Raw genomic sequence first — 24,908 nt, forward strand, 5'->3', positions numbered from 1 at the left:
GGCTAAATTTATCTATTCACTGAAAAATGCTTTTATATACTAACTATGGACAAGGCGGAAATGCTGGTGGCATAGTGGTTAAGTGCTACAGCTGCTAACTAATCAAAAGGCCGGCAGTTCGAGTATACCAGGTGCTCCTTGAGAATCCTATGGGGAAGTTCTACTCTGTCCTATAGGGTCACTGTGAGTCGGAATCGACTCGACGGCAATGGGTTTGGTTTTGGTTTATGGACAAGGCATTGCATGTAAATACTGTATGGAATACTGTCTGGAGTGTTACAAAAATAGATGTGGGTATTACCTAAAAGATACTGTGGTCTAGGAAGGGAGATCAAAAGGTTAGAAAGCATAAATATGTTGATTAAAACTAGAATGTGTGAGGAAGAATGTATACATGGATCAGTAGTGCTTAATTTGGGGGGATTCTAGAGGTGCAGTGTTTAAGGAACTCAGCTGCTAACCGAAAGGTCAGCATGGTTCAAACCCACCAACCATTCAACAGGAGAAAGATGCTTCCCTAAAGATTTAAGGCCTTGGAAACCCTACAGGGCAGTTCTAATCTGTCCTATAGGGTTACTATGAGTCAGAATTGACTCAACAGCTGTGGATTTTTTTTGTTGTTGTTTTGTTTTCTAGATACTTCTAGGATAAAATAAAATCTATGTACCATCTTCCCAGAAAAATGTACACTTTTTTTTTAAAATGGCTGTATTGGGGTAAAATTCACATATTCATATTTGGAATATCAAATTGTGCAGCTGGATGAACCCATGAAACTATAACTACAATAAAGATATAAACGTATTTCCCAATCACTCTTAAGAGTAAATACATTTAAATGTAAATTATTACATACAAAGTCAAATGTGCTTAGAGCCCAGCCCAAGAGCCCTAATATGCAAAAATTGCTTAAACAAAAAGTGACATATTATTGCAAATGTCACTCTGCTTGGCACAATTGAGAAAATGAATTAGAAAAGGCAAAGTTCTAAGTTCTCTCAGTCAAAATTCAACAGGGATACAAAAAGCCTTGCTATTAGGGAGAAAGAGGATCCCAGAAGTATGTCTCCCCACTGGAAAGAATAAATTATATTTTAAGGGCTTTTTGCTAAGACAAGACTTTAATATATCCAAAAGAATTTTACATACCAATGTTCTCTTCTGTGTTTGTATGTAGTTCAGAATTGTTTTTTCTAACTAGTCGTCATGCTTCATGCAAATAAAAGCTACGTTTTCTGTTTCTTCTTTCCTACCATCTTTACTTCTTTACTCATTTATGTTTTGGATTTGTAACTCCTAGGACATCTAGGCCTTTGCAGCAGGAATGTTTAGTGATGATGATTATAGCAATTAGACACAGAAATAATATACATAATGAATGTTGACATGCTTTGTAATTACTGCTTAGTGCTAGTACTTAAATGAAATTTAAGTACTTGGAAATATTTTAAATATTCAAAGCATCCATTATTATTACTGCTTTTACATTTTAGAAAGTGTTTTAATTATACATACAAAATGAAAATATGAAAAAATGTTTATTTTCATCGTTTGAAACTTTTGAGAGCATCTAAGTTCCCTAATTCTTCTATTACCTAAAAATGTGTGATGGGCTTTTTGAGAGCATAAAGGAAATGTAAGCATCCATATATTTCAGTATCCTTTCAGTACTTTAAAGTTTCATCAGCCATGAGTTAACTTGAGGTAGATGAAATAGCACTGGGTGACTAACCAACTTCTGTAGCAATAGCTCAGCCTTAGAAATTAGCGTTTGTCACTCTTCCACCTACATCCCTTTTACCACTCCATGCCTGAAAGAAATTAGACTATGTAGAAGATAAACCCAGCAGTAAATTAGTGATAAGGTTAATGCATATTTAAGATGTATTCGGAGACACTTTTCTTGTCCTTTTCAAGTCACCAGTTTTTACTCCCATTGGAAAGATTGCTGCAATTTAACTGAAATGTGTAGACTGTATTGTACATTTTTAATGGTTTGCAATTTTATTGTACAATTTTAAAGTTTTGGCTTACAGACATTCATTTTAGGTTAACCAACTTATTTTGGAAAGAAAACTAAAGCCCCAGTTCCAATCTAGTCTAAAGTAGGCTTGCCAGGGTGACATCCTTTCCAATCCTCAACCATGGAGGTCCATACTTAGCTCTGTTTGAACTGAGTCCACACTTTCTTCTCCTGGGATGTATTTTCAGGTAATCTAGCTTTCAAATAAGTGCGACTCATTTATATGTAAATCAGTATTTATACTTGAAGCAGAGAAAATAGTACATGTTATCTTAATTTGATGATTTTTTTCTCTGTTTAGTATTTGTCTTTGTAATTTAGGATATGAATGACTGTAAATTTCTCACACCCCCATATACATTTTAATAACCAAATCCATACACATATTCAATTTTAATTTAATTGGTTAAACTACACTTATGTACAACCTCAAAACATTCTTTAGAGGTAGTTCCAGTATATAAATGGGAGCATTGGTGGCTCCATGGTAGAATTCGCCCCCTCCATACAAGACAGCTGGGTTGGATTCCCAGCCAATGCATCGCATGTGCAGCCACCACTTCTCTGTCACCGGAGGCTTGTGTGTTGCTATGATGCTGAACAGGTTTCAGTGACACTTCTAGACTAAGATAAACCAGAAAGAAAAGTCTGGCGACTTGCTTCTGGATATCAGTCAATGAAAATTGTATGGATTGTTATGGTCTGATCTACAACCTATAGCGTGAATGGCTCAGGATCTGGCAGTGTTTTGTTCTGTTGTATGTGGGGTCACCACGAGTCGGGGGTGACTCAACAGCACCTAATGACAACATATTGTATAAAAGGGGAGGAGGGAACTTGGGAGCCGAATGAACTTTTATTTGAATCCCAACTCAGAGATATAATTTCTTTGTGAACTGGGTCTAGAAAGAATGAGATAAAGTTTGTAAAAATTTCTGATATTCAGAAGAACCTCCATAAATCGTAGAACTCCCCTACCAGTTTCTCCTCCACTGTACTTCGTACTATCAGTGAGAATATGGAGTCGAGGAAGTAATGGATTATGATAGTTTGGACAGTGGTTCTAAGAGTCATGCTTTGCAGTCAAAGATCTGAGTCTTGTTTCTGCCAACCTATTGGTGATGAAACCCTTGAGAAAATTACTTTAAATTTGTGAAACTTCAGTTTCTTTTTCTTTAAAATGGTCTTTGTAAGAATTACATGTGATATTGCATGTCACAAATTGACATAGTTGTATGACATATAGTAATTGTTCAATATATCTTGATAGTGATAATGATATAAAAATGATGGCAAAGTAAGAGAACTGTGTCTTCTCCATTCTTCTGTTCCACCCCTCCCTTTCTTCCTCTGGCCCCCCATATGAGAATCAAGACGAGATTAGATTATAGAGTCAATATAAGAGAGTGGAAAACTTTGCGAGAGCAGTTAAATCAATCTCTACAATCCAGAGTGGGGAGTGAGAGATGCCCCTTAAACACTAGCCTGAAAGATACTCTGGGAACTTTGCCCTTTGAGAATCTCCTGAGCAGCAACTGAATAGAAGAGAATGAGAGTGTGGCAGAGGAAATTTGAGAAGTAAAAAAAAAAAAAAATTACTAGACATTAGGAATTAGTTTTCCTTTGACATTCAAGAGATAAAGACTAAACTTAATAAGTTTTTTAAATTTTTTGTACTTTTGAACTATCCTGTGTATCCTGCATGGGACAGAATTTCTTAGAACTATTTTGGTGCCATAATTTCTTCTTGCAATCTAATTTGTTTTTTTCTATCTTTTTCTATTTACTCCAATAAAAAAAAAAAAAACAATAGTTTACTTAATTTTTGTTTTTTGATTATCTTCTCTGCTCATTGTTGAGCATCTATTTATTTCATACCTAAATTTTATATAATCATTTATAGGTATTGTCATACTCGGTCAGAGTTTCACAGTGTGCTTAGAAAATGGAGAAAATAAAGAAAAATAAACAGGAAAAAGAAAAATACAAAATTATGCTCATTATTACCTTCCAGGAATAATCATTGTTATCATTTTAGTGTAGTGCCTTCTCTATGATTTTTTTTTTTCCACATATAATAATATGCAGTATGGTGGCTAAGAATACAAACTTTTATCAGAGAGGCTGTTTGCATCTGGGCTCTCCACTTCCTAGCTCTGTGATTCTGCCTACATAGTTATAGGCTTAACTTTTTTCCACATGGTTTCCTCATTGGTAAAATGGGAACAATGGTAATATTTTCCTTAGCATTATTGCGAGAAATAAATACGTTAAATGCCACATACTAGGTACCCCTAAGGATATTTTTAAGGGTTTGTGTTGGAAATACAATTCTGTATAACCTGTTCTTATACTTAACGTTATATCATATGTAATTTACCATCTAATTGAGTATTTTTGATTATATAGAAATTTTTAATGATTATATAGATAACCATCATACAAATTTTATTGAACCATTTCCTTCTCTGGGTGTTCAGTAGGTATATATATATATATATATATATATATATATATATAACAGACACAACGGGTATATATATATATATATATAAACCCATTGCTGTTGAGTCAATTTGGACTCATAGCAACCCTATAGGACAGAGTAGAACTGCCACATAGGGTTTCCAAGGAACAGCTGGTGGATTTGAACTGCTGACTTTCAGGATAGCAGCCAAACCCTTAACCACTGTGCCACCAGGGCTCCTATATATTATTAATGTATTATTTATATATGTATATATTTTTCCCTTATTTCTGATTCTGTTAGGTTAAATTCTAGAAAGTGGAATTACTGGGTTAAAAACAACAAGAATATTTATAAGGCTCTCTTGTAATGCATTTTGTCAAATTGCCCTTTACCCTGCCTCCAGTAGTATCTGAAAGTGCTCATTTCTCTCTGTCTTTGTTAACAGTGATTTTTTTTAACTCCATTTTATTTTGAAATCAAAATGTGTCTATTGTATTTGATAACTATTTTTATGACCACCTCGTGGTATGTGAAATCCGTCCTCTGAATGTTAACTCAGACCAAACAGAGGCAAATATCAGTGCAATCGTCATGTTTGTGGTATATATCTACATCAGCTCCGCAACTCTAGTTTTCACTATTCGATCAGCAGAGTAGGTGAAAATAGTCATTTGGTATTTATAAAATGAAGGTTATGAATCTGAGCTATATTCCCTGAAGATTTATGAACTATAAAATGTATTGTTATTATTATGTTCTGTCATTGTGTTGTGCTCTTTAGCTGTCTTCCATTTCCAGTTGTATAGCTCCTTAGGATCCATTTGCATGAAAGCTACTGTGTGTACTCATTTTGTATTGTATTGTGGCAAAGGCTATAATCTACAGGGTTCCTATTCATTTTGGAATTCATTTCACAGCTCACTAATTGTGTGAATGAGAAGAGGAAATACATGCTTTCATTCCAAAGGATACCAAGCAGATGGCCCAAAGTTCATTGCCACCAGCACTGTCAGTGTGGCCCTCTTCTGTAGGTAGTGAGCTTGGCATCAATTTGTCAAACACAATGTGAGGGTCCATTTAACACAGCATTTTACAATCATGGAGCCTCTGCTTTGTTGTGACTTATAAACATTTTATTTTTTTATCATCAACCTCTAAAGTGGCTAACCATTTGAGCAGGTGCAAACACAGTGGAATTCATATTCATTTTACTTCAGAAGCCAGAATGAACTTTTATTCAGATGGAAATTTTGGGAAAAGAGAACAGTACAGGGGATTAAGCTTAGTTTCTTGAAAAGGGATTAATACGTACTGAGATTTAACATTGTAGCATCATTTCTGAGATTAAAGCTTTGAACACTTGAATCGAAGAAAAGATCAGGGTTCATATTGTTAAGCTTCATAGGTGAAACAGCCTCTTTTCTAAAATCTCCTTTTCTTTTCTTTCCTGTGCAAGAGAACTGTTTGCTTATTGACTTTTATATTAGAAATGCTATTTATATAATCATTTCGTATATTAACAATTGCATTCAATGTGCGTGCGTGCCTGCGTGTGTGTGTGTGTGTGTGGTGTGAGTAGTGAGAGTGTGAGATAGAGACAGAGAGGGAGTGACAAAGGAGAAAAAAGGGACATACTGAATATCCTTACACATTTCCTATGTCAACGGAGATGCTAGGGCAATGTGTACTCGGGCTATCTTTTCGCAAAAGGGGGTGGGTGGGTTCAAATATTGTAATGGAGCTGATGTAGTGATTTGACATCCATGTCTTATTTAAGAGAACCAGAGGGGATGAAGATACCGTTTTCTCCTTTAAGCAAAGAAAACCCGAGTATCATTGCCTTCACCCCTTGCTTCTTTTCCCCTTCCAAACAGCCTACCACAGGTTACCTCTGCTGTATTGACTACGTGTTTCTTTGTGCTTGGTTTGCAGACTGATGCAGCCCTAATGTATGATGCTGTGCATGTGGTGTCCGTGGCGGTCCAGCAGTTTCCCCAGATGACAGTGAGTTCCTTACAATGCAATCGACACAAACCCTGGCGCTTTGGGACCCGCTTTATGAGCCTCATTAAAGAGGTAAGGAAAAACCAGTGGGCCTGGTCTCTTTTGTCGTCTATCAGAATGAATTGAGATGATAGCAGTTATTCTAGCAGGTGACCTTTTATTTTTTACCATTGAAAGTAAACTTTTTTCTCTCCCTTTCCCATATAAGCAAAATTAATAGTTTTAATAACGAAAAAGGAACAAAAGGAGGAAAGTTACATTATAGATAAATGGGGTTTTGAAATTATTTACAGCAGTGTAAACAGATGAAAATTTGTGACCTATGAAAACCAGGTTTACGAGATTGTTAGCATTTACCTAGTCATAACATAGATGTTTGAAGAGTATTTATATTTTAAGCCAATATGCAATGCATTTTTAATGTTACTATAATTTGCACTACATTTAAACTTAGGCCCAATCTGTAAGTCTTAAAATATAGTTATTTAGACTTATGGTTTCTAAATATGATATGTAGTTATTTTAATTATACTAACAGTTAACATAAAACAGAATATATGGATTCAAAAAAGTGCAAAGTTTACTACATATTGTATAATACAGCCATTCTCATGGCCATATATCATTTCTGAGTATGCCTGTTATTATAATACATCAAGGAAAATTCTTAAAGATATATACGTATATATATATGTATGTGTTTATAGATAGGTAGGTAGGTAGAGAGATAGATTCTTTGTCGTGAGGAAATGCTTCTGTCAGCTTAGGTTACTTTCCATGTGATTACAGAAGGAGTCATTCTACGAAAGTTTAACTGAACCTTACCCTCTGCTATGAAAAAATCATAGATATTGTCACCACATATGATTCATCATTAATGGCTTAAAAGAAATCATCAGTTAATCTTATATTAAATTATTCATCATGAAAATAAAAGTACAATAAGAACCATAATTGAGAATCTCTGTGTTTTAGAATAGACCCATGTATTTTTGTTATCTAATTCTTATCAATCTTGCAATGGATGAAATGATACTAATAGATGACTCCCTGAAGAATATTCAGTTCATTTATTGCTCCAAACACAATACATTTTACTTTCGGTTTAAACCTGAGAACAGAGAGCTGTAAACATAATCCACAGGTTTACCTAGTTGAAGAATTGCTTTTCCTCTAGTATTGAGGCCATGGCATGTGTCAAGCAGCTCTATAAGAAACCGTTGTATGAAACTGGCTACTGTATTTATTGTAGGGTGTATTGAGGACCTTATCCACTAAATCATAGTGTCCCCCTTATGAGAACCAAAAAGAGAAATTTCTCCCTCGTCTCAGTACCAGGAAAAGCTGTATGAGCAACTGGTATGTCTTAAGTTATGGACCTTGTATATTGTGTATTGATCTTATTTCTCTCTTTTCCTTGGTTGTTAGGAAGTTCAGAATTGAATTGGTTGTTAGGAAGTTCAGATCACCTGGTATCCATTTCTTTGTGCTGTCTCTATCCCAGATTTGTTTCACTATTCTACACTTCTATTCCTGTATTACTTGGTGTTTTGTCTATGTATATACTATTATATATTTAGTTTATACTTTTAAGAAATTTTGTTTTTTGGAAGAAGTAAGTTAAGAATAAATTTTTGTTTCTTAATGGAGACCAATTAACACGTTCAACTTAATCATGACATGATTCATTATGCATGTAGATTTGTAGTTTATTATCCTAAAAATGGAAACCCTGGTGGCATAGTGGTTAAGTGCTACAGCTGCTAACCAAAAGGTCGGCAGTTTGAATCTGCCAGGTGCTCCTTGGAAACTCTACGGGGCAGTTCTGCTCTGCCCTGTAGGGTCGTTATGAGTTGGGATCGACTCGACGGCACTGGGTTTGTTTTTTTACTCTAAAAATACTTTGGAATTCCTGCACTTAAGTGTCTGAATGATATTTGGAGCCTAAAAAAATGTATTACTAATGATATCCATTTTTAATCCTGATTGAAATGTTACTCTTAATCTATTGGGTTTTGCTTCTTTTGGGTCTTATTATACACTGCTTCAAACATTATAGTTCTAAGTGTACATTTTTTAAAATTTTAATATGTGACTATTTTACCAAGCTATTTGCAATGCAACGTCTCATTTTGGATATATAGCCACTGGAATGGGAAAACTTTTCATATTTTAAAAAAGTCCAGGTATCTGCTGACTGTTGAAGTGTGAACCCATTATGTCACTAGTTTATTGTATTCCCAAATATCTCCTTCTATGTGGAGACCTCCTTTACAGGAAGTATACCTGGATTTGAAGTAATTGTGATATATTTTTCCCAGTCTTATTTGGGGAAAAGTAATTAGTTAATTATTCTAAAGGGAAAGGCTGTGTAATTTAAGTAGTATAGCATAGGTTTTACTGGATTCAATTTCTTTCAATGTAATAAAATGTATTTATTTTTATATTATCATGTGTTTAGTAGTGGTATTTTTTAGCGGCAGTTCTATTTGTAATCCATAGTGAGATATTCAGTATCTCATGTATCATAATAAATAACTGAATTCTTCTCACTTTGGTGAAGTTTATTATTTATGATATCTTTAAATTCTCATAGAAAATTATATACTTGGAAAAAGTGCATTATATAAAATGAAAAGTTTATAATAAATTTTATACTGAGACTAGGGTAATTTATTTATCAGAAACATCTTTCAAATTTCAAAAGATAATAAAATTATTTTAAAACTGGATTCACATAAATTTTTGAGAATGAAAATAGTGTTCAACTTTTTTTTTTTTGAAAAATATATTATTTTCTTGTTCTTTGCTTATTTGTTAATCAATGTGTTTTTCTTTTTCCACAGGCACACTGGGAAGGCCTAACAGGTAGAATAACTTTTAACAAAACCAATGGTTTACGGACAGATTTTGACTTAGATGTGATCAGCCTCAAGGAAGAAGGTCTCGAAAAGGTACTGAGGCATTCAGCTTATTTACTTTAATTATGAAATGAAACATATCCTAATAAAGAAAGAGATATTCTCTATTATAGTCACATTTCATTGACATTTAACTTAACTGGAAAACTTGGCAAAATAATGTGCAATTTGTTATACTGGGTATAATAATTGTTAATTTAAATTCAAGAATAAAGGGTTCCTTAAGACAGTTTAAATATATATATATATATATATATATATATATATATATATATTTTCTTATCAGGTTTTTCTGATACTTTGAAATGCACGTAATATTAGCTGTAAGATTTAATACCGTAATTAGAAAATACTTAGTTTAATATGGGTATTTGTACATGCAGCTTTTAACCATTCGTGCTTACAGACACTTTGCTACCTGGAGAAGGACATAAAAAAGGATTAAATACAGAAACATGTTCCCATTGCTGGGTTATATTCAAGTGAAATGTCTGAATTAATATAAACAAAGTAAATTAGGTGTGAACATAAATGCTAGAGATACCATGCTGGATGTATTTCTTCACTGATTGTATGTTTAGTGATTTAGGTAAAACATGGTAGGGCTTATAGAATTTGAGGTGACTGCTTTACGAATATTTGGGCTTAAATTTGCTTATGGTTGTAATGTAGGTAACCACCTTGTTTCCAAATTAGAAACATTAATCTGCATCCAGAAACTGGACTTAAAAATGATAGAGTTTAGCCAGGTCTTCAGGGTTTTAGCCCAGTCTTCACAGGGAAAGATATTATGTTATTTTCCTGAGGTATCCAAGCCACTATACTGTGTTTTGACCATTGCTTGCCTTTCAATATATCACATAAAAATGGCAATCCTCTACATATTACTATAGATCTAGCACTGTCTTGGATTCAAAGTAAACATTGGAGAAGCTTTCTCTATGCTCTGATGTGGATTATAGGCAGACCTGCATATGATGTTTACTGAGTACGATGATGACCCACCATACTAATGAGTGGTGAGCTAGCCATGTTGCCCCTAAATTTCATAAATATTTTGCATTCTCTTAAAAAATTTGAAGGGTTGTTTTTACACACGGTCAATAATCTCAAGAGGTTTTTTTTTTTTTTTTTTTTTATGGCGTGATCAAATAACACACATTTGTGAATAAATGCAATGGGGTGCTATTTGTTTCAAGTCTTTAAAAGAGCAATCAAAGAATATTTCCAACAAAGAATATAACTGAATCACAGTAAATGCTGTACTTAGAATGAGGTTCGTACAGTGAGAAATTGTTGATTGGTGGGGATTGAGTCATTTCAGAAAGGGATATGCAGTTAGAGTGAGAGCTAAAATGCAAGACTTCAGTCAGAATGAGCACCATGTGGAAGCATTTGCAATGTATTGGTATGCAATGGTGGATTCAGAGAGAATAGCCTGAAGGCCTGTGAATTGCTTAGGAGGATATTCTGTCTTGGGATATATTTAGTATGGGGCCAAAACTGCTCTGGATGGGAGGAATGGGACATGAGTAAACAGTGACAGAAGGCAATAACTGAAACTTCAGCATCATTTTTAGTTCAAAGAATCACAAAACGTTGGGAAGATGTTTTTAAGGAGAAAAAGTGGGGGAGCCAGGTGGCAGAAGGGGAGGAACCAGTGATAAGGCATAGATCAAAGATGAGGGAAGAAGTTGGCAATGAGGGAATTTGAAAGAAATTGAGACAAATCTTCCCCAAAACCTATTGCAGTCAAGTCAGTTCCAACTCAGCGACCTTATAGGACAGAGAAGAATTGCCTCATAGGGTTTCGTAGGCTGTAATCTTTACGGAAGTGGACTGCCATATCTTTTTCCCCCCGGAGCCGTGACCTTTTGGTTAGCAGCTGAGCACTTAACTACTGCACCACCAGGGCTCTTAGACTTGGGGAGAAGGGGAATTAAAAGATTTCACATGAAATGTTTTCAATATATTTAGAAATTAGTACAGACAAATGAAGGGAGTTAGTGTTTAGTCAGCTATTAAGAACAATAGAAATGTCTTGGGCCTACTATTGTGGCATATTTGACATTGACTCAGGTGGAATAAAGTACTGTTAAAGTAGCAAAATGTTTTCAGTTTTTAATTCAACAGAATGGTTAAAAACTCCAGGTCTAGATTCAGACAGAATTGGGCTCAACCTCTGCCATCTGCTGCTTATGGGCAAGTTTCTCAGTCTTTTAAAACATTGTCTTCAGCTGCATTATGGGACTAAGTGCCCCATGAGGATGAAGGAGCCTTGCTGATTTTACATTTTATTTATTTTTTCCTGAAAAGAATAATTACCAACCATAGGTAAAGAAGATGGAGCTCCTACCTAACACAGTTGACAGTTTAGAAGGGTCAATAGATGGAAGTCCAGGGAGCTTGAGTTTATGATTCCAGTTCTATCGCAACCAAGTGTATGACTTCATCCTTCCACACAACATCTGTGTTGGATTCCTTATCTCAAAAAAAAAAAAAAAAAAAAAGAATACTAAGTGCTTCTTTTCCAGACAGGTTGAAGTAAAAATATCATGGTGTCTAAAAGAACCTGGAAGTATCATCTCTACAGGTTCCGAGGCTAGAAATTTCAGCACCGTCCTCGATACTGCTTTATCATGACTTGGCCAGGAAACTGAAAAAAAAAGTTTCTAAAGTGCTAGCATTATCCATTTCTTCTCCTCTGCGCCTGCTGCCTTTTCCTAGTTCTGGTCTAGTCTTTGACCAACACATTTTATCTGTTCATTTTTTTTTTTAATCCTGTAATAAATATGTAATAAGCATCTATGTTTTGTCATTATAAAGATTATACTTAGGAGGAAATATAAAAATGTCTTCATAACTGATAATAAAATGAGATTTTTTTTAGCAAGTTATTTATTTAGAATATGTAACTAGGATGCAATTTACTGTTAGAAATTGTCCCCTGAAGCTTAGCCATGTGCTAAGATCAGCGTCAGATGTAGGAAAACAGAGACTAATGTCATTAGGTGTTGCAGAGATATTCAGAAAGTTTTTAGAATATAATTTCAAAAGAATTCAAGAATTTAGAGCAAAAACAGTTGGAAGGATTTTACACAAAATAAATTTAGGCTAACTGAGTCAACAACACTACAAGATAATGGTGCATTTCCTTTGCAAGATAAGCAATGGAGGCCCTAGAGGCCACTTTTGGGAAAAGATCACTTACACTTGAAATAGAATTTCTTCTAAGAATACTGTAATGCAAGAATAAAATCATTTAATTCTGCCCTGTGATTTTTTTTTTTAAATGTACTATGTGAGTACAATGTACTTCATGTACTTTTCAAGAAAAAAATCTGTCTTTTACTATTACATCTTCTTGTTTGTTCACATGGATTTTTATTGCACTAGAGAATACTTCTAAGTAGAGGTGTTAACTTAAAGTCATTCTCCTGGACCTCTCCTGGCCTTTCTCCAACATCAAAGTCAGTTATCTGTTCTGGTGCTTTTGATGACATTCTCTTGAATGTGATATTTATATTTAAATAGAATATAGAGAATAGAATACCCTGTCTCCTTGATGGCAAGTATCTGATACATTCTTATTAATATTGACTTTACTATTTAATATCATATTAATGTTGAACAAACATAAACATGAAGCCAATGAATTTCTCTGGCTAGTGATAGTACTAAGGTGCCTGGGCAAGTTTGGGACCAGAAAATACCACATCCTGTGTTTGCCTCAACATGTTTTTACAAGGAAATTGGGTTCTGACTTGTGTGTCCTTAGGGAAAATCTTGGAAGAAAAAAATGGTTATAAAAAGGCATCTTATAATGTATATGTTTGTTGACTTCTATAAAATTAACACAATTCTATAAAGGGCATAAAGCAAGATCATTCTTATTAGCAAACCTTTAAAGAGTTTAATTTTTGTCGTATTTCAATTTCAAGTAAAGCTTTATTCCGACTTTTAACACCTTTGCTTTCTGAATATTTACTGCTTTCATTTGTACCCACCAGGATAGAAACTGATACTAACAATCCATAGGCTTCTCACTGAAAACTCACATATTTTTGATAATATATGGAGAAGTGAGAATTAAAAGTGAAACCCTGCCTGATTGAGTTTACAGGCATGTATGCCTTAGAATCAGAATAGGCTTCAAAATGTCTTTTTGAAGATTTTTTTATAGAACATGTATTTTCAAGAAAGAGTGGTAATGTCTATAGAAATCTTTACTATTGACCTTTTCCTTGCCTGTAGAATCCTGTACTCATTAACTTCCTAGGAAAAAAGTGTCTGAATAGAACGTACAGTCTTCAAAATGTGTCTAAACCTGAAAATTCACCCTAGAAAGGTGAGAGCTATTTCTTTGATAGATTTCTAGGTACCCAATCTGATGCATAGCAGTTTTTATCTTCTTCTCTTTGGTGACATTTGATATATATCCCCTGGTCCCCATGACAACAATGACCCCCAGCTTTCTCAGAAACAGAATTCTTTTGCCTCTGGTCGGAAAGCAATGCCAATGCTGATGTTGACTCATAATTTTTAAAGCAGTCAGAAATATTTTGTTGGTTTCTTAACAGGCAAAATTGCATCCTAGGCAGGATCCAAGCCTAGTGTCTGTCTTTGGAGCTATTAACCATTTAATTTGTCTAACTCCTACATAGAATTCATGATGTACCCTGGCTCAGAACTGTATCAGCATGTTATATGTGAGTTTGTTTATGGCCACTATTTTGCATAACTGTGAACCTTCAGAATGTTGAAATATTAAGAAAAAAATTTACACATGGTATTTGCGTTTAGAAATCAGCGGGATTACTCAAGGCCTCATGATTTCTTATTTTGGCCCATCAGAGAATATCAAATATTGATTTTTTTTTTTCTTTTATCCACTGAAGGCAAATTAAGACATATATAAACCTATTGCTGTTGAATCAATTTCAGACTCATGGTGACCCTATAGGACAGAGTAGAACTCCCCTATAGATTTCTAAGGCTATAAATCTTTATGGAAGCAGACTGTCACATCTTTCTTCCATGGAGCAGCTAGTGGGTTTGAATCACCCACCTTTTCAGTTGGCAGCCCAGTGCTTAACCACTGCACCACCAGAGCTCCTCAAAGACATATATACTAAACATAATTGTATACATTGATTTGATTTCAAATTAAACCCTGAAGAAATTAATCCCGTAGAAATATGACCCTTAATTTTCTAACTCCTTTGTTATATTTAGGATAGAGTTTGTCCTAGATAAAAATAAAACTCCTAAACATGAAAAACCAGTATTTAGATTAATCATACTTTCCATTACATGATTATATACTTATCAAGTTGTCCTCATCTTAACACTGTTGTTCTCAAATGTTGAAACTCCAAGACCTGTGGAAACTTGTGGGAAGGTAGTTTTAGGAAAGTGGTCACTGAGGGGTCCTTCTGTTGTCCTTGTATGCCGATTTGCTCATGTATGGAGATAGCCTAGTTTCCGGTCATTGCTCTTTGACTGTTTGAAATTCTCCCAGGTGTGCAGCACACATGTGTTGCTATGAAATGTCCCTTGATTCTCTCAGAGATCAGGTACCATTCTTCTTTAATGGCCCTCCTGTTAACATTTAGCCACATAGAAGTATACTACTACTAAAGTTCGATATCAAGGGTTATTTGACAGTAACGCAAATAAATACCTCTAATTTTCATTTAACATTTCAGTGTTAGACAGGGCAAGGAAAAAGAAACTCTCCAATTGGACTCTAACGTTAGCAAGAGAACTACTCTGTTGAAAAATTTCTGTCCCCACTAATCATGAAGCATTTTGGCTTGAAAAAAATCTGGGTTTGCAAATTATCCAGAAACAAATAATATACTAGTTAGCAGGAAATACACAGTCCACCAATGTTTATTCAATCAAATAGAGTGACTATTCATCTCCCAAATATAAAACAGAATGTAATAACAATTCCTTCCAAATTTTCCATTTCTCAGTACCCTCAAACAGTACTTCTAGAGGTGTCCTGTCTTCTAAGAGGGTTGGTGAGTATACACTTTATGGGCCATGTGTTATGAGGCAACTCATTACTAGGGGTAATTTTTTTTTAAGGCAAATTTATTCTATGATTCCACATTGTGCTAATATCGTTTTAAACATAATGTACTTTGTGGTTTATTATTATTTCACAAGGGCCTTGGGAGATGTACTACTGATAATCTTTGCTTAACACAGATATATGCATCTGACAGTAAGTCAAAACAATGTATAATCTGAGATTCTTTTTCTTCTTTTTGGCAACGGAAAACTTTATTCCTTTTTTTTTCATTCCCTAACACACCATGGATATTTTTTAAGTGATTGTCAATACGATAGTGCACCTAGAATCCTGATATATCTATTGTGCCAGCTGTTCTTTTAGTGGATAATTTATCTTAAATTATTTCTCAACTTTGAATAAACTTGGACTCTTTTAAATGCAGTATTTTTAAACTTAGCTCAGCATGTTGCTTATTTTGATCTGACTTGAAAAAGTTTCTGATATACTTGCTAAACAGATTATTACTACAAATTCTACAGAGATTTTAATTGCATTTATAGACCAAACATACATCCTTAGAAGAAACTATAAAATGCTAATTACAGATGAGGTAAAGGCTTATGTAACTCAAGAAAGGGAACAGAAACATTCTTTTGGATATAAAGTAGTAATATGAGTTATAAAATAAAGGATGTTTACATTGAAAGAAGTATCTAAAAAAAAATGTTGTATCAACTAATTAATAACAAAAAAAACCAAACCCAGTGCCGTCAAGTCAATTCCGACTCATAGCGACCCTGTAGGACAGAGTAGAGTAGAACTGCCCCATAGAGTTTCCAAGGAATGCCTGGCAGATTCGAACTGCTGACCCTTGGTTAGCAGCTGTAACACTTAACCACTATGCCACCAGGGTTCCCCAAATGCCACCAGGGTTCCCCAAATGCCACCAGGGTTCCCCAACTAATTAATAAGATACTTAAATAATTTAAAAATCATCGGGGAAAAGTACTTTATCTACATAGGGGGAAAAAAGCAAAAAAAAAAAAAACCAGCATAGTTACCAACCAAAATTATAAGAGGACTTTAAACATTCTTTAGAATTATAAAAAATGGAGTCCATAAAAAAAAATTTTTTTTTTTTTTTTTTTTTAGCTTAGGAAAATAATGCAAATAAATGGCAAAGATATATGGTGTAATACTCCCGGAAGTTAATTATGACAGTGAGAAAGAGCTTGAACAAAACATGAAGAAATGGAAAACAAAATATGTAAATAGAATAGATACACAGTATATAGTCAACAAATATTTGCCAAATGAATGGATGAGTGAATGAATGAAAAATAGGACTGGAGAGTTAAAAGCTTGAAAGAACTTGCAAGTTTTTGACATGTATTAATTCACCGGCTTATTGTATTCATTCACTCAGTAAATATTCACTGGATGTTTATTGTCTACAATTCAAAGAGATAACACCATTACTTCTTTATTCAACAAGTATAGGCAGAGCCTTCACAAATAAATCCTCTAGTATGTTCCGTGTTCAAAAACACTGGGTTAGAAAAATATGTAAGCCAAAGACCCTGTTAAGGATTGAATTGTTTCACCAAAAAAGATATGCTGAAGTCCTAACCCCTGTACCTCTGCATTGACCCAACTTGGAAATAGGTCTTTGAAAATATTGTCAATTAAGTTAACATGAGATCATATTTGTGTGGGATGGGTTTTAATCCTGTATGATTGGCGTTTTCATAAAAGAGGAAAAGAGACACAGAGACATGGAGACAAAAAAGGTTATCATGTGACACTGCATCTGTAAGCCAAGGAATATTTGAAGCTACCGGAAACTAGCAGAGAGTTATGGAACAGATTCTCCTTCAAAGCCTTAGAAGGAATCAGCACGGTTGATGCTCTGATCTTGACTCCAGTCTGTACAACTGGTAGACAATAAATTATTGTTCTTATAAACCACCCAACTCCCCCCCTAAAAAAAAGCAAACCCATTGCCATCAAGTCAATTCTGACTCTTAGCAACCCTATAGGACAGAGTAGAACTGCCCCATAGAGTTTCTAAGGAGCATCTGGTGGATTTGAAATGCATACTTTTTAGTTAGCAGGTGTACACCACCAGGGTTTCCATAAGCCACCCCGTTTGTAGTGTTTTGTTGTGGCTGACCTAGGAAACTAAAATAGTCCCTATCCTTAGGGGATTTAAGATCCAACTAGAGAGATAAGAAAATAATTAAAATGCAATGTGATACTTATTGTTTTGAAGGCATATTTAAATGGTTATGTGTGGAAGCATAGTTGAAAGGCATCCATTTGGTACCCAGAGGAGGGATTGTCTGACCCAGGTTTTGAAGCAGCGCTCAAGATGTATGGGGTAGGTGGTGAAAGAGAGTAAAGATATTTTATATCAAGATTATGTTGTAGAGAAAAACTTGAATGCTGTGTCAGGTTAAAACAGGTTCATTAAGAGTTTAAAACAATTGCAGTTGGAAAAATTCATAGTCCATTGAAAATGGAGCAAGGTAGTCCTGGGGCAGATCCTTATACAAGTATTCTTATGGGTTAAAATGAGAAACTAAACCATAGGGAGGGCAATTGCAGGAAAATCAATGAATATTGTAATAATCACACTCTGATTCGTTACTGATTAATTATACTATTATTAGTGATTACAGATAGTTTCACAGGATGCTTATGTCATGGCCACAAGATGCTTACATGTATTTTCTTTGCCTATCTTGCAAAAAGAAAAAGTACCTTGCTGGCAGCAGCACTCAGACAGCACTCTTCTGGAGTACAATTATTCTGAGGGGTGCAGATAATGACTTGGTTAACCTCGGGGAATATAGTTTCACATCCTGGTTTTTACCACCAAGGAAAAACATGTTTTTTTTCCTCAAAAAAAGTAGCTGTTAGTGTAGACTCCAGATTAAATCAGATAGCACAGTCAATATATTATGCCTCTGCCTCACTGACTGAACTGAAGGCTGTCTTTTCCTGAGACAAGTCCAACACTTATAGAGGTCATGACAGCTTGTGTCATTTGGGAAACCTCCAGTAGATCTGTATTGTTGGAATATAGGATACAGGAATTTTTTTTCTTCCCTTTCTGCCTACTCAGTCTACATTTCAGAGCTTTATTTATGAAATATTTGATGAGAGCCATGTAATTCTTTAATTGAATCCATTTGAAATCCTTGTTTTCGTAATAGAACAACATAGACTTATTTTCTATAAGGGCGAATAGAGAATATTAATATCTATAATGAGGAGGGGAGACTCAAATGCTGAAAATTCAGAAAAGAAGGCTGCCTCTGAAATGCAGTTACTGCCTAGGAGATAAACCTATTCAGGTGGGGATTGAGAACGTTGACTGAAGGCACACTGACCCTTTTTCAAATCTTGGATTTATCACTGAAGTTTCTTTCTAAGGCTTAGTTTTTCAAGCTGTGAAATAATAATTATACCACCATGACAAAACATTTATAGTTATTCAGTAAAATAATACATATAAAACATGAAATATTGTACCTATTTCATGAGCCTATATGTTATGTGTGTATATGTAAGTGTAGAATTTGAAAAGACCTGATTCATAGTCCAAGGTGTTTCCAAAGACTCTCATTTATGAAACTTAAACCAATTATTTATAAAAAACAAAGCAATCTGAAGCAAGGAAGAAATAAAGGAACAAGAAAAGTTTCCATGTAAAAAACTGAATTGAGATTATTGAATCATAGTTTTTAAATGACAGAAAATCAAATTATAAAGAAAGTAAAGAAAAAAACAGGTTTTTTTTTTTGTTCGTTTGCTTGCTTTTGAGAACTCAAAGGATGAAAAATGAAACAAAATTATTAAGATAAAAGACAGGAAATTTGTAGGAGTTGTCTAGGAAATGAGACTTACAGATAATGTGAATTCTCAAAAGACAATGCAGACGAGTTAGAACATAAGTAATAACCAATTAAAGTAAAAGGAAGAAAATTTTCATGATCTAAATAAAATCTGCCTTCGGCAAATTGAGAAGACATTTTATTTTAGGCAAATATAATGAAAAAAAAAATATATATATACTGATTAAGATTTAAAACTTCAAAATAGAGAATACTAGAAGCCTTCATGAAAATAGCATTTAACCAACAAAGAGCCTCTCCCAGCCTTTCAACAATATTTGAAAATAATGAACAAGAATTACTGAATCCTGAAGGAAGACAATTGTGACGCAGCTGGGTGACTTTATCTAGCCAAGTTTTCTTTATATAAGAAGACAACAACAACAAAAAATCTTCAAATATGTAAGCAGATAGAAGTATATTACATAGTTTTCGTTTATAAACTGAGCAATGAAACATAAAGAAAAACAACACTCAACAAACAGGAAATTATGGCTAGAAATCCTAACAAACATCAAAAGCAGTTAAATATACCGAGGGGAAAAAAAATTTGCTGTCGAGTTGATTCTGGCTCATTGTGACCCTATAGGACAGCGTCGAGGTGGATTTGAACTGCTGACCTTTTAGTTAGTATCCATTGGTCTTAATCCCTGTGCCACCAGGGCTCTGAAATATACTGAGAAATGTGTTTAAATAATTGTTTTAAAGATTATATCAAAAATTAAAAATTTTTCTCTTGGAGAGAGAGGATTCACAATATTTAGGGAAAAATAATCAAAAAGGCAGTTTTCACAATCCCTTTTTAAGCTAACCAAAACTGGGAATCATCAGTCTCTGTTGCAGGGGAATAGACCAAAACAGTGAACTTTCTAAGAAAAACCAAAACCAAAGCCGTCGAGTCAATTCCGACTCATAGCGACCTAGTAGATGCCATTTTTATTTTTATGAGTTAATATCAGTTTCAGAATGTGATTGCAAAAGTTTAACCAAAAATTGCAGATGCCCATCCGTTGACTTAAAAGAAAGCTATCTCCCAATTTACCATGAGAAAAATGTGTGTACCAAAAAACTAATGGGCAGAAAAGAAATAGTGAAAATAAAACACTATGAAAGAAGCAAGACTAAATATTAAGATTCAAGTTAAAAAAAAAAAGTAAAAATGTTAGGACGTTAAACAAAATTCACTGGTGAGCTGCTTATAAAGACACAGATAAGATGAGAAATATATTGAAAATGAGCATGTAGATAGTGATTTATCACACAAATGCAAACACCAGTAATGGAAGCATGATTACTATCAGGCACTGGAAGTCTAGGTGAAAATAATTAACTGGAATAAAAATAATTATTTCATGTCAATAAAACACATTATCTAGAAATACAGATATAACAATCATAAAAAAACCAACCCAGGGCTGTCAAGTCAATTCCGACTCATAGCGACCCTATAGGACAGAATAGAACTGTCCCATAGAGTTTTCAAGGGGTGCCTGGTGGATTCGAACTTCCCACCCTTTGTTTAGCAGCCGTAGCACGTAACCACTACGCCACCAGGGTTTCCAAATCATAAAACTGTAATATCATTCAAATATGTAAGTTGCAACTATTAACATAAGAGATGAATGGGTAGAAAGATAGCTGTATTGTGGGAAATCTCATGAACTATCAGTGGGAATATAACACATGAACAAAACTTTTCAAAAGCAAATTGTCAGCATGTATTCAGAATCTTAACAACTCCTGTCTCTTTTGGTTCGGTAATTCTACTTTTAGGAATCTGTTTTAAAATAAAATATATGAGCAAATGCTTATAAATAGACATATTCATTGAGGCCTTGTTTATAACAGTGATAGTTAAATAAATTATGATATGTTCATTTTATGTAGTAATTAAAATTATGGATTCGATTAACTTTTAATGGTAGGAGATATGCTCACAATAGTGAACAAACAAGATGTATTTGATAATTGATATAATAATTATCGCATACTTGTAAACATATTGAAAAGATTTTTTTTTCTAATTTAATCCTCAACAGTGACCCTATGAGATAGATAATACTACTTCCACTTTTAATAGATGAGGTAATTGTGGCACAGAGAAGTAATGCACCCAATTCAGCTGATGGTAAGTGAAGGAGAAGTAATTGGGCCCAGATAACCTGGCCCTCCCTTTAAAGGCTGGACCATTAACTACAAGGCTGTGATGAAAAGAAGGTCCCTGAGAGAGAGGGTGAGATACTGATGAAAAGGTTGGCAGTTGGAACCCACTCAGTGGCACTGCATGTGAAATGCTTGGTGATACTGCTTCTGTAAAGTTTATAGCCAAGAAAACCCTATGGAGCTCAGTCTTACTCTGTAACATATGGGATCGCTATGAGTCAGAACTGACTCAATGGCTTTTTTTTTTTTGTATCTTTGTGTTTTTTGGGAGCATTTTATGATGAAAAGTACGTCAAGAACATATATGTAGATAAAGGACTGGAAGGAGGTTCACTGAAAGATTATTTATGACTGGCTTTGGGTATGTACCTAGGTTCAATGTTTAAATGTATTTTCCTTTTTTAAAAATCTTTGTATGTTATACTATTGACAATAATAAACTTGATTTATTTTTATGACCATAAGAGCAAATTTGGTGGCATAGTGGTTAAGTGCTACAGCTGCTAACCAAAAGGTCAGCAGTTCGAATCCACCAGGTGCTCCTTGGAAACCCTGTGGGGCAGTTCAACTCTGTCCTGTAGGGTCGCTATGAGTCAGAATTGACTTGACGGCAGTGGGTTTGGTTTTGAAGAGCAAATTAAATTAAAGATGAATGATTCCATGACTTTCTATGGTACTGTATGGTTTTTGAAGTATTTTCATATGTCTTTCTAATTTAATCTTTATTACTAGGGTGACCATATAATTTATTAGCCAAACAATGGTATTTTTAAGCATACAAGAGGGTGCCATTAGTATTTTCACCAAGAAGACACTTGTACACCTGAAGTGCCTGGGCAAACCAAAATGTAGAGATTCACTCTAATTAAAAACATTCTGTGAGGTCAACAGTGCTTAGATTTTTTCCCATTTTAGAAGTGAAAACCACCAGTCATCTATCAGTTTGTCATACTCTGGTGGCTTGTGTGTTGCTGTGATGCTGGAAGCTATACCACCGATATTTCAAATACTAGCGGGATCACCCATGGTGGACATGTTTCAGTGGAGATTCACAACTAAGACTAGGAAGAAGGACCTGGCAATCTACTTAAAAAAAAATTTGTCAGTGAAAATCTTATGGATAAAAGCACAACATTGTCTGATAAAGAACATTGTCTGAAAAAGAGCTGAGGTTGTGAGGTACTCAAAATATAACTGGGAAAGGACTGCCTCCTCAAAATTGAATTGACCTTAAGGACGTGATGGAGTCAAGCTTTTGGGGCCTTTGTTTGCTGATATGGCATGTCTCAAAATGAGAAGGAACAGCTGCAAACATTCATTAATAATCAGAATCTGGAATGTACAAAATATGAATCTAGGAAAACTGGAAGCCATCAGAAATAAAATGGAACACGTAAAGATCAGTATCCTAGGCTTAGTGAGCTGAAATGGAATGATATTGGCCATTGTGAATTGGGCAAGCATACGGTCTACTGTGCTGGGAATGGCAAGTTAAAGAGGAATGGCATGCATTCATCATCAAAAAGAATATTTCAATATCTATCCTGAAGTATAGCACTGTCAGTGATAGTATAATATCCATACACCTACAGGGAAAACCAGTTAATATGACTATTATTTAAATTTACACACCAACCACTAATGCCAAAGATGAATAAATTGAAGATTTTTACCAACATATGCAGTCTGAAATTGATCAAACGTGAAATCAAGATGCACTGATAATTACTGGTGATTGGAATGTGAAAGTTGGAAACAAAGAATGATCAGTAGTTGGAAAATATGGGCTGGGCAATAGAAACCATGCAGAAGATCCAATGATAGAATTTTGCTAGATGAATGACCTATTCATTGAAAATACCTTTTTCAAAAACATAGACAGTGACTATACACCTGGACCTTCCCAGATGGAATGCACAGGAATCAAATCAACTACATCTGTGGTCAGTGTAGAGACAACAGAGAAGCTCAATATCATTAGTCAGAACAAGGCCAGGGGCTGACTGCAGAATAGACCATTAATTGCTCATGTGCAAGTTCAAGTTGAAGCTAAGGGAAATTAAAATAAGTTCATGAGAGTCAAAGTACGATCTTGGATATAAACCACCAATTTTAAAGACCATCTCAAGAATAGATTTGACACATTAATCACTAATGACCGAAAACCAGAGGAGTTGTAGATGACATAAAGGACATCATACATGAATAAAGCAAAATGTCATTTAAAAGGCAGGAAAGAAAGAAAATACCAAAATGGATGTCAGAAGAGATTCTGAAACTTGCACTTCAACATAGAAGCAAAAGGAAGATTAATGAAGTAAAATTGCTGAACAGAAGATTTCAAAGGGCAGCTTGAGAAGACAAAGTAAAATATTATGATGATATGTGCTAAGACCTGAAGTTAGAAAACCAAAAGGGAAGAACATGCTCGGCATTTTTCAAGCTCAAAGAACTAAGGAAAAAATTTTAGCCTCCAGTTGCGATTTTGAAGGATTCTATGGGCTAAATATTGAACTACACAGGAAGCATCAAAAGAAGACGGAAGGAATACACAGTCACCGTGCCAAAAAGAATTGGTCGATGCTCAACCATTTCAAAAAGTAACATATGATCAAGAACCAGTGGTGCTGAAGTAAGTCCAAGCTACACTGAAGGGACTGGCAAAAAAAAACAAGGCTCTGGGAATTGATGGAGTACCAATTGAGATGTTTTAATAAATGGATTCAAGTTTGGATGGCTCATCTGTCTATGCGGAAACCCTGGTGGTGTAGTGGTTAAGAGCTACGGCTGCTAACCAAAAGGTCTGCAGTTTGAATCCACCAGGTGCTCCTTGGAAACTCTATGGGGCAGTTCTACTCTGTCCTATAGGGTCGTTATGAGTCGGAATCGACTAGACGGCACTGGGTTTGGTTTTTTTTTTAATCTATCTATGCCAAGAAATTTGGAAGACAGCTACTTGGTCAGTTGACTGGAAGAGATCCATATTTGTTCCTATTCCAAAGAATGATGATCCAAGAGAATGAGGAAATTATCAAAAAATATCATTAATATATGCAAGTAAAATTTTGCTGAAGGTAATTCAAAAATGATTTCAGCAGTACACCAACAAGGAACTGCCAGAAATTTTGCTGGTTTCAAAAGAGGACATGGAATGTCAGATATAATTGCTGATGTCAGAAGGATCTTGGCTGAAAGCAGAGAATACCAGGAAGATGTTTACCTGTGTTTTATTGACTATGAAAAGGCATTCAACTATGTGGATTGCCCTAGGTTGGGCTCTCTAGAGAAGCAAAACCATTAAAGTGTATAAATATATGTAGAGAGAGAGAGATTTATATCAAGGAAAGGGCTCAAGTGATTGTAGAGGGTGGAATGTCCCAAGTCCATGGATCAGGATAGAGGC

General features: G+C 34.7%; 1 protein-coding gene across 5 annotated transcripts in view; it reads left to right on the forward strand.

The window, feature by feature from the left end:
• The window catches only part of GRIK2 (glutamate ionotropic receptor kainate type subunit 2), a 771,122-nt gene that overhangs the window by 441,788 nt on the left and 304,426 nt on the right, over window positions 1-24,908 (forward strand). For all 5 annotated transcript variants that reach the window (XM_003404322.4, XM_023543384.2, XM_064289255.1 and 2 more), the window contains exons 7-8: window positions 6,426-6,569; window positions 9,344-9,451. In XM_003404322.4, the coding sequence (XP_003404370.1) occupies window positions 6,426-6,569; window positions 9,344-9,451 (252 nt within the window). The remainder of the gene's footprint in view (window positions 1-6,425; window positions 6,570-9,343; window positions 9,452-24,908) is intronic.

The sequence above is a fragment of the Loxodonta africana genome, chromosome 1 (assembly GCF_030014295.1).
Source record: "Loxodonta africana isolate mLoxAfr1 chromosome 1, mLoxAfr1.hap2, whole genome shotgun sequence".
In the NCBI taxonomy this organism is placed as follows: Eukaryota; Metazoa; Chordata; class Mammalia; order Proboscidea; family Elephantidae; genus Loxodonta; species Loxodonta africana.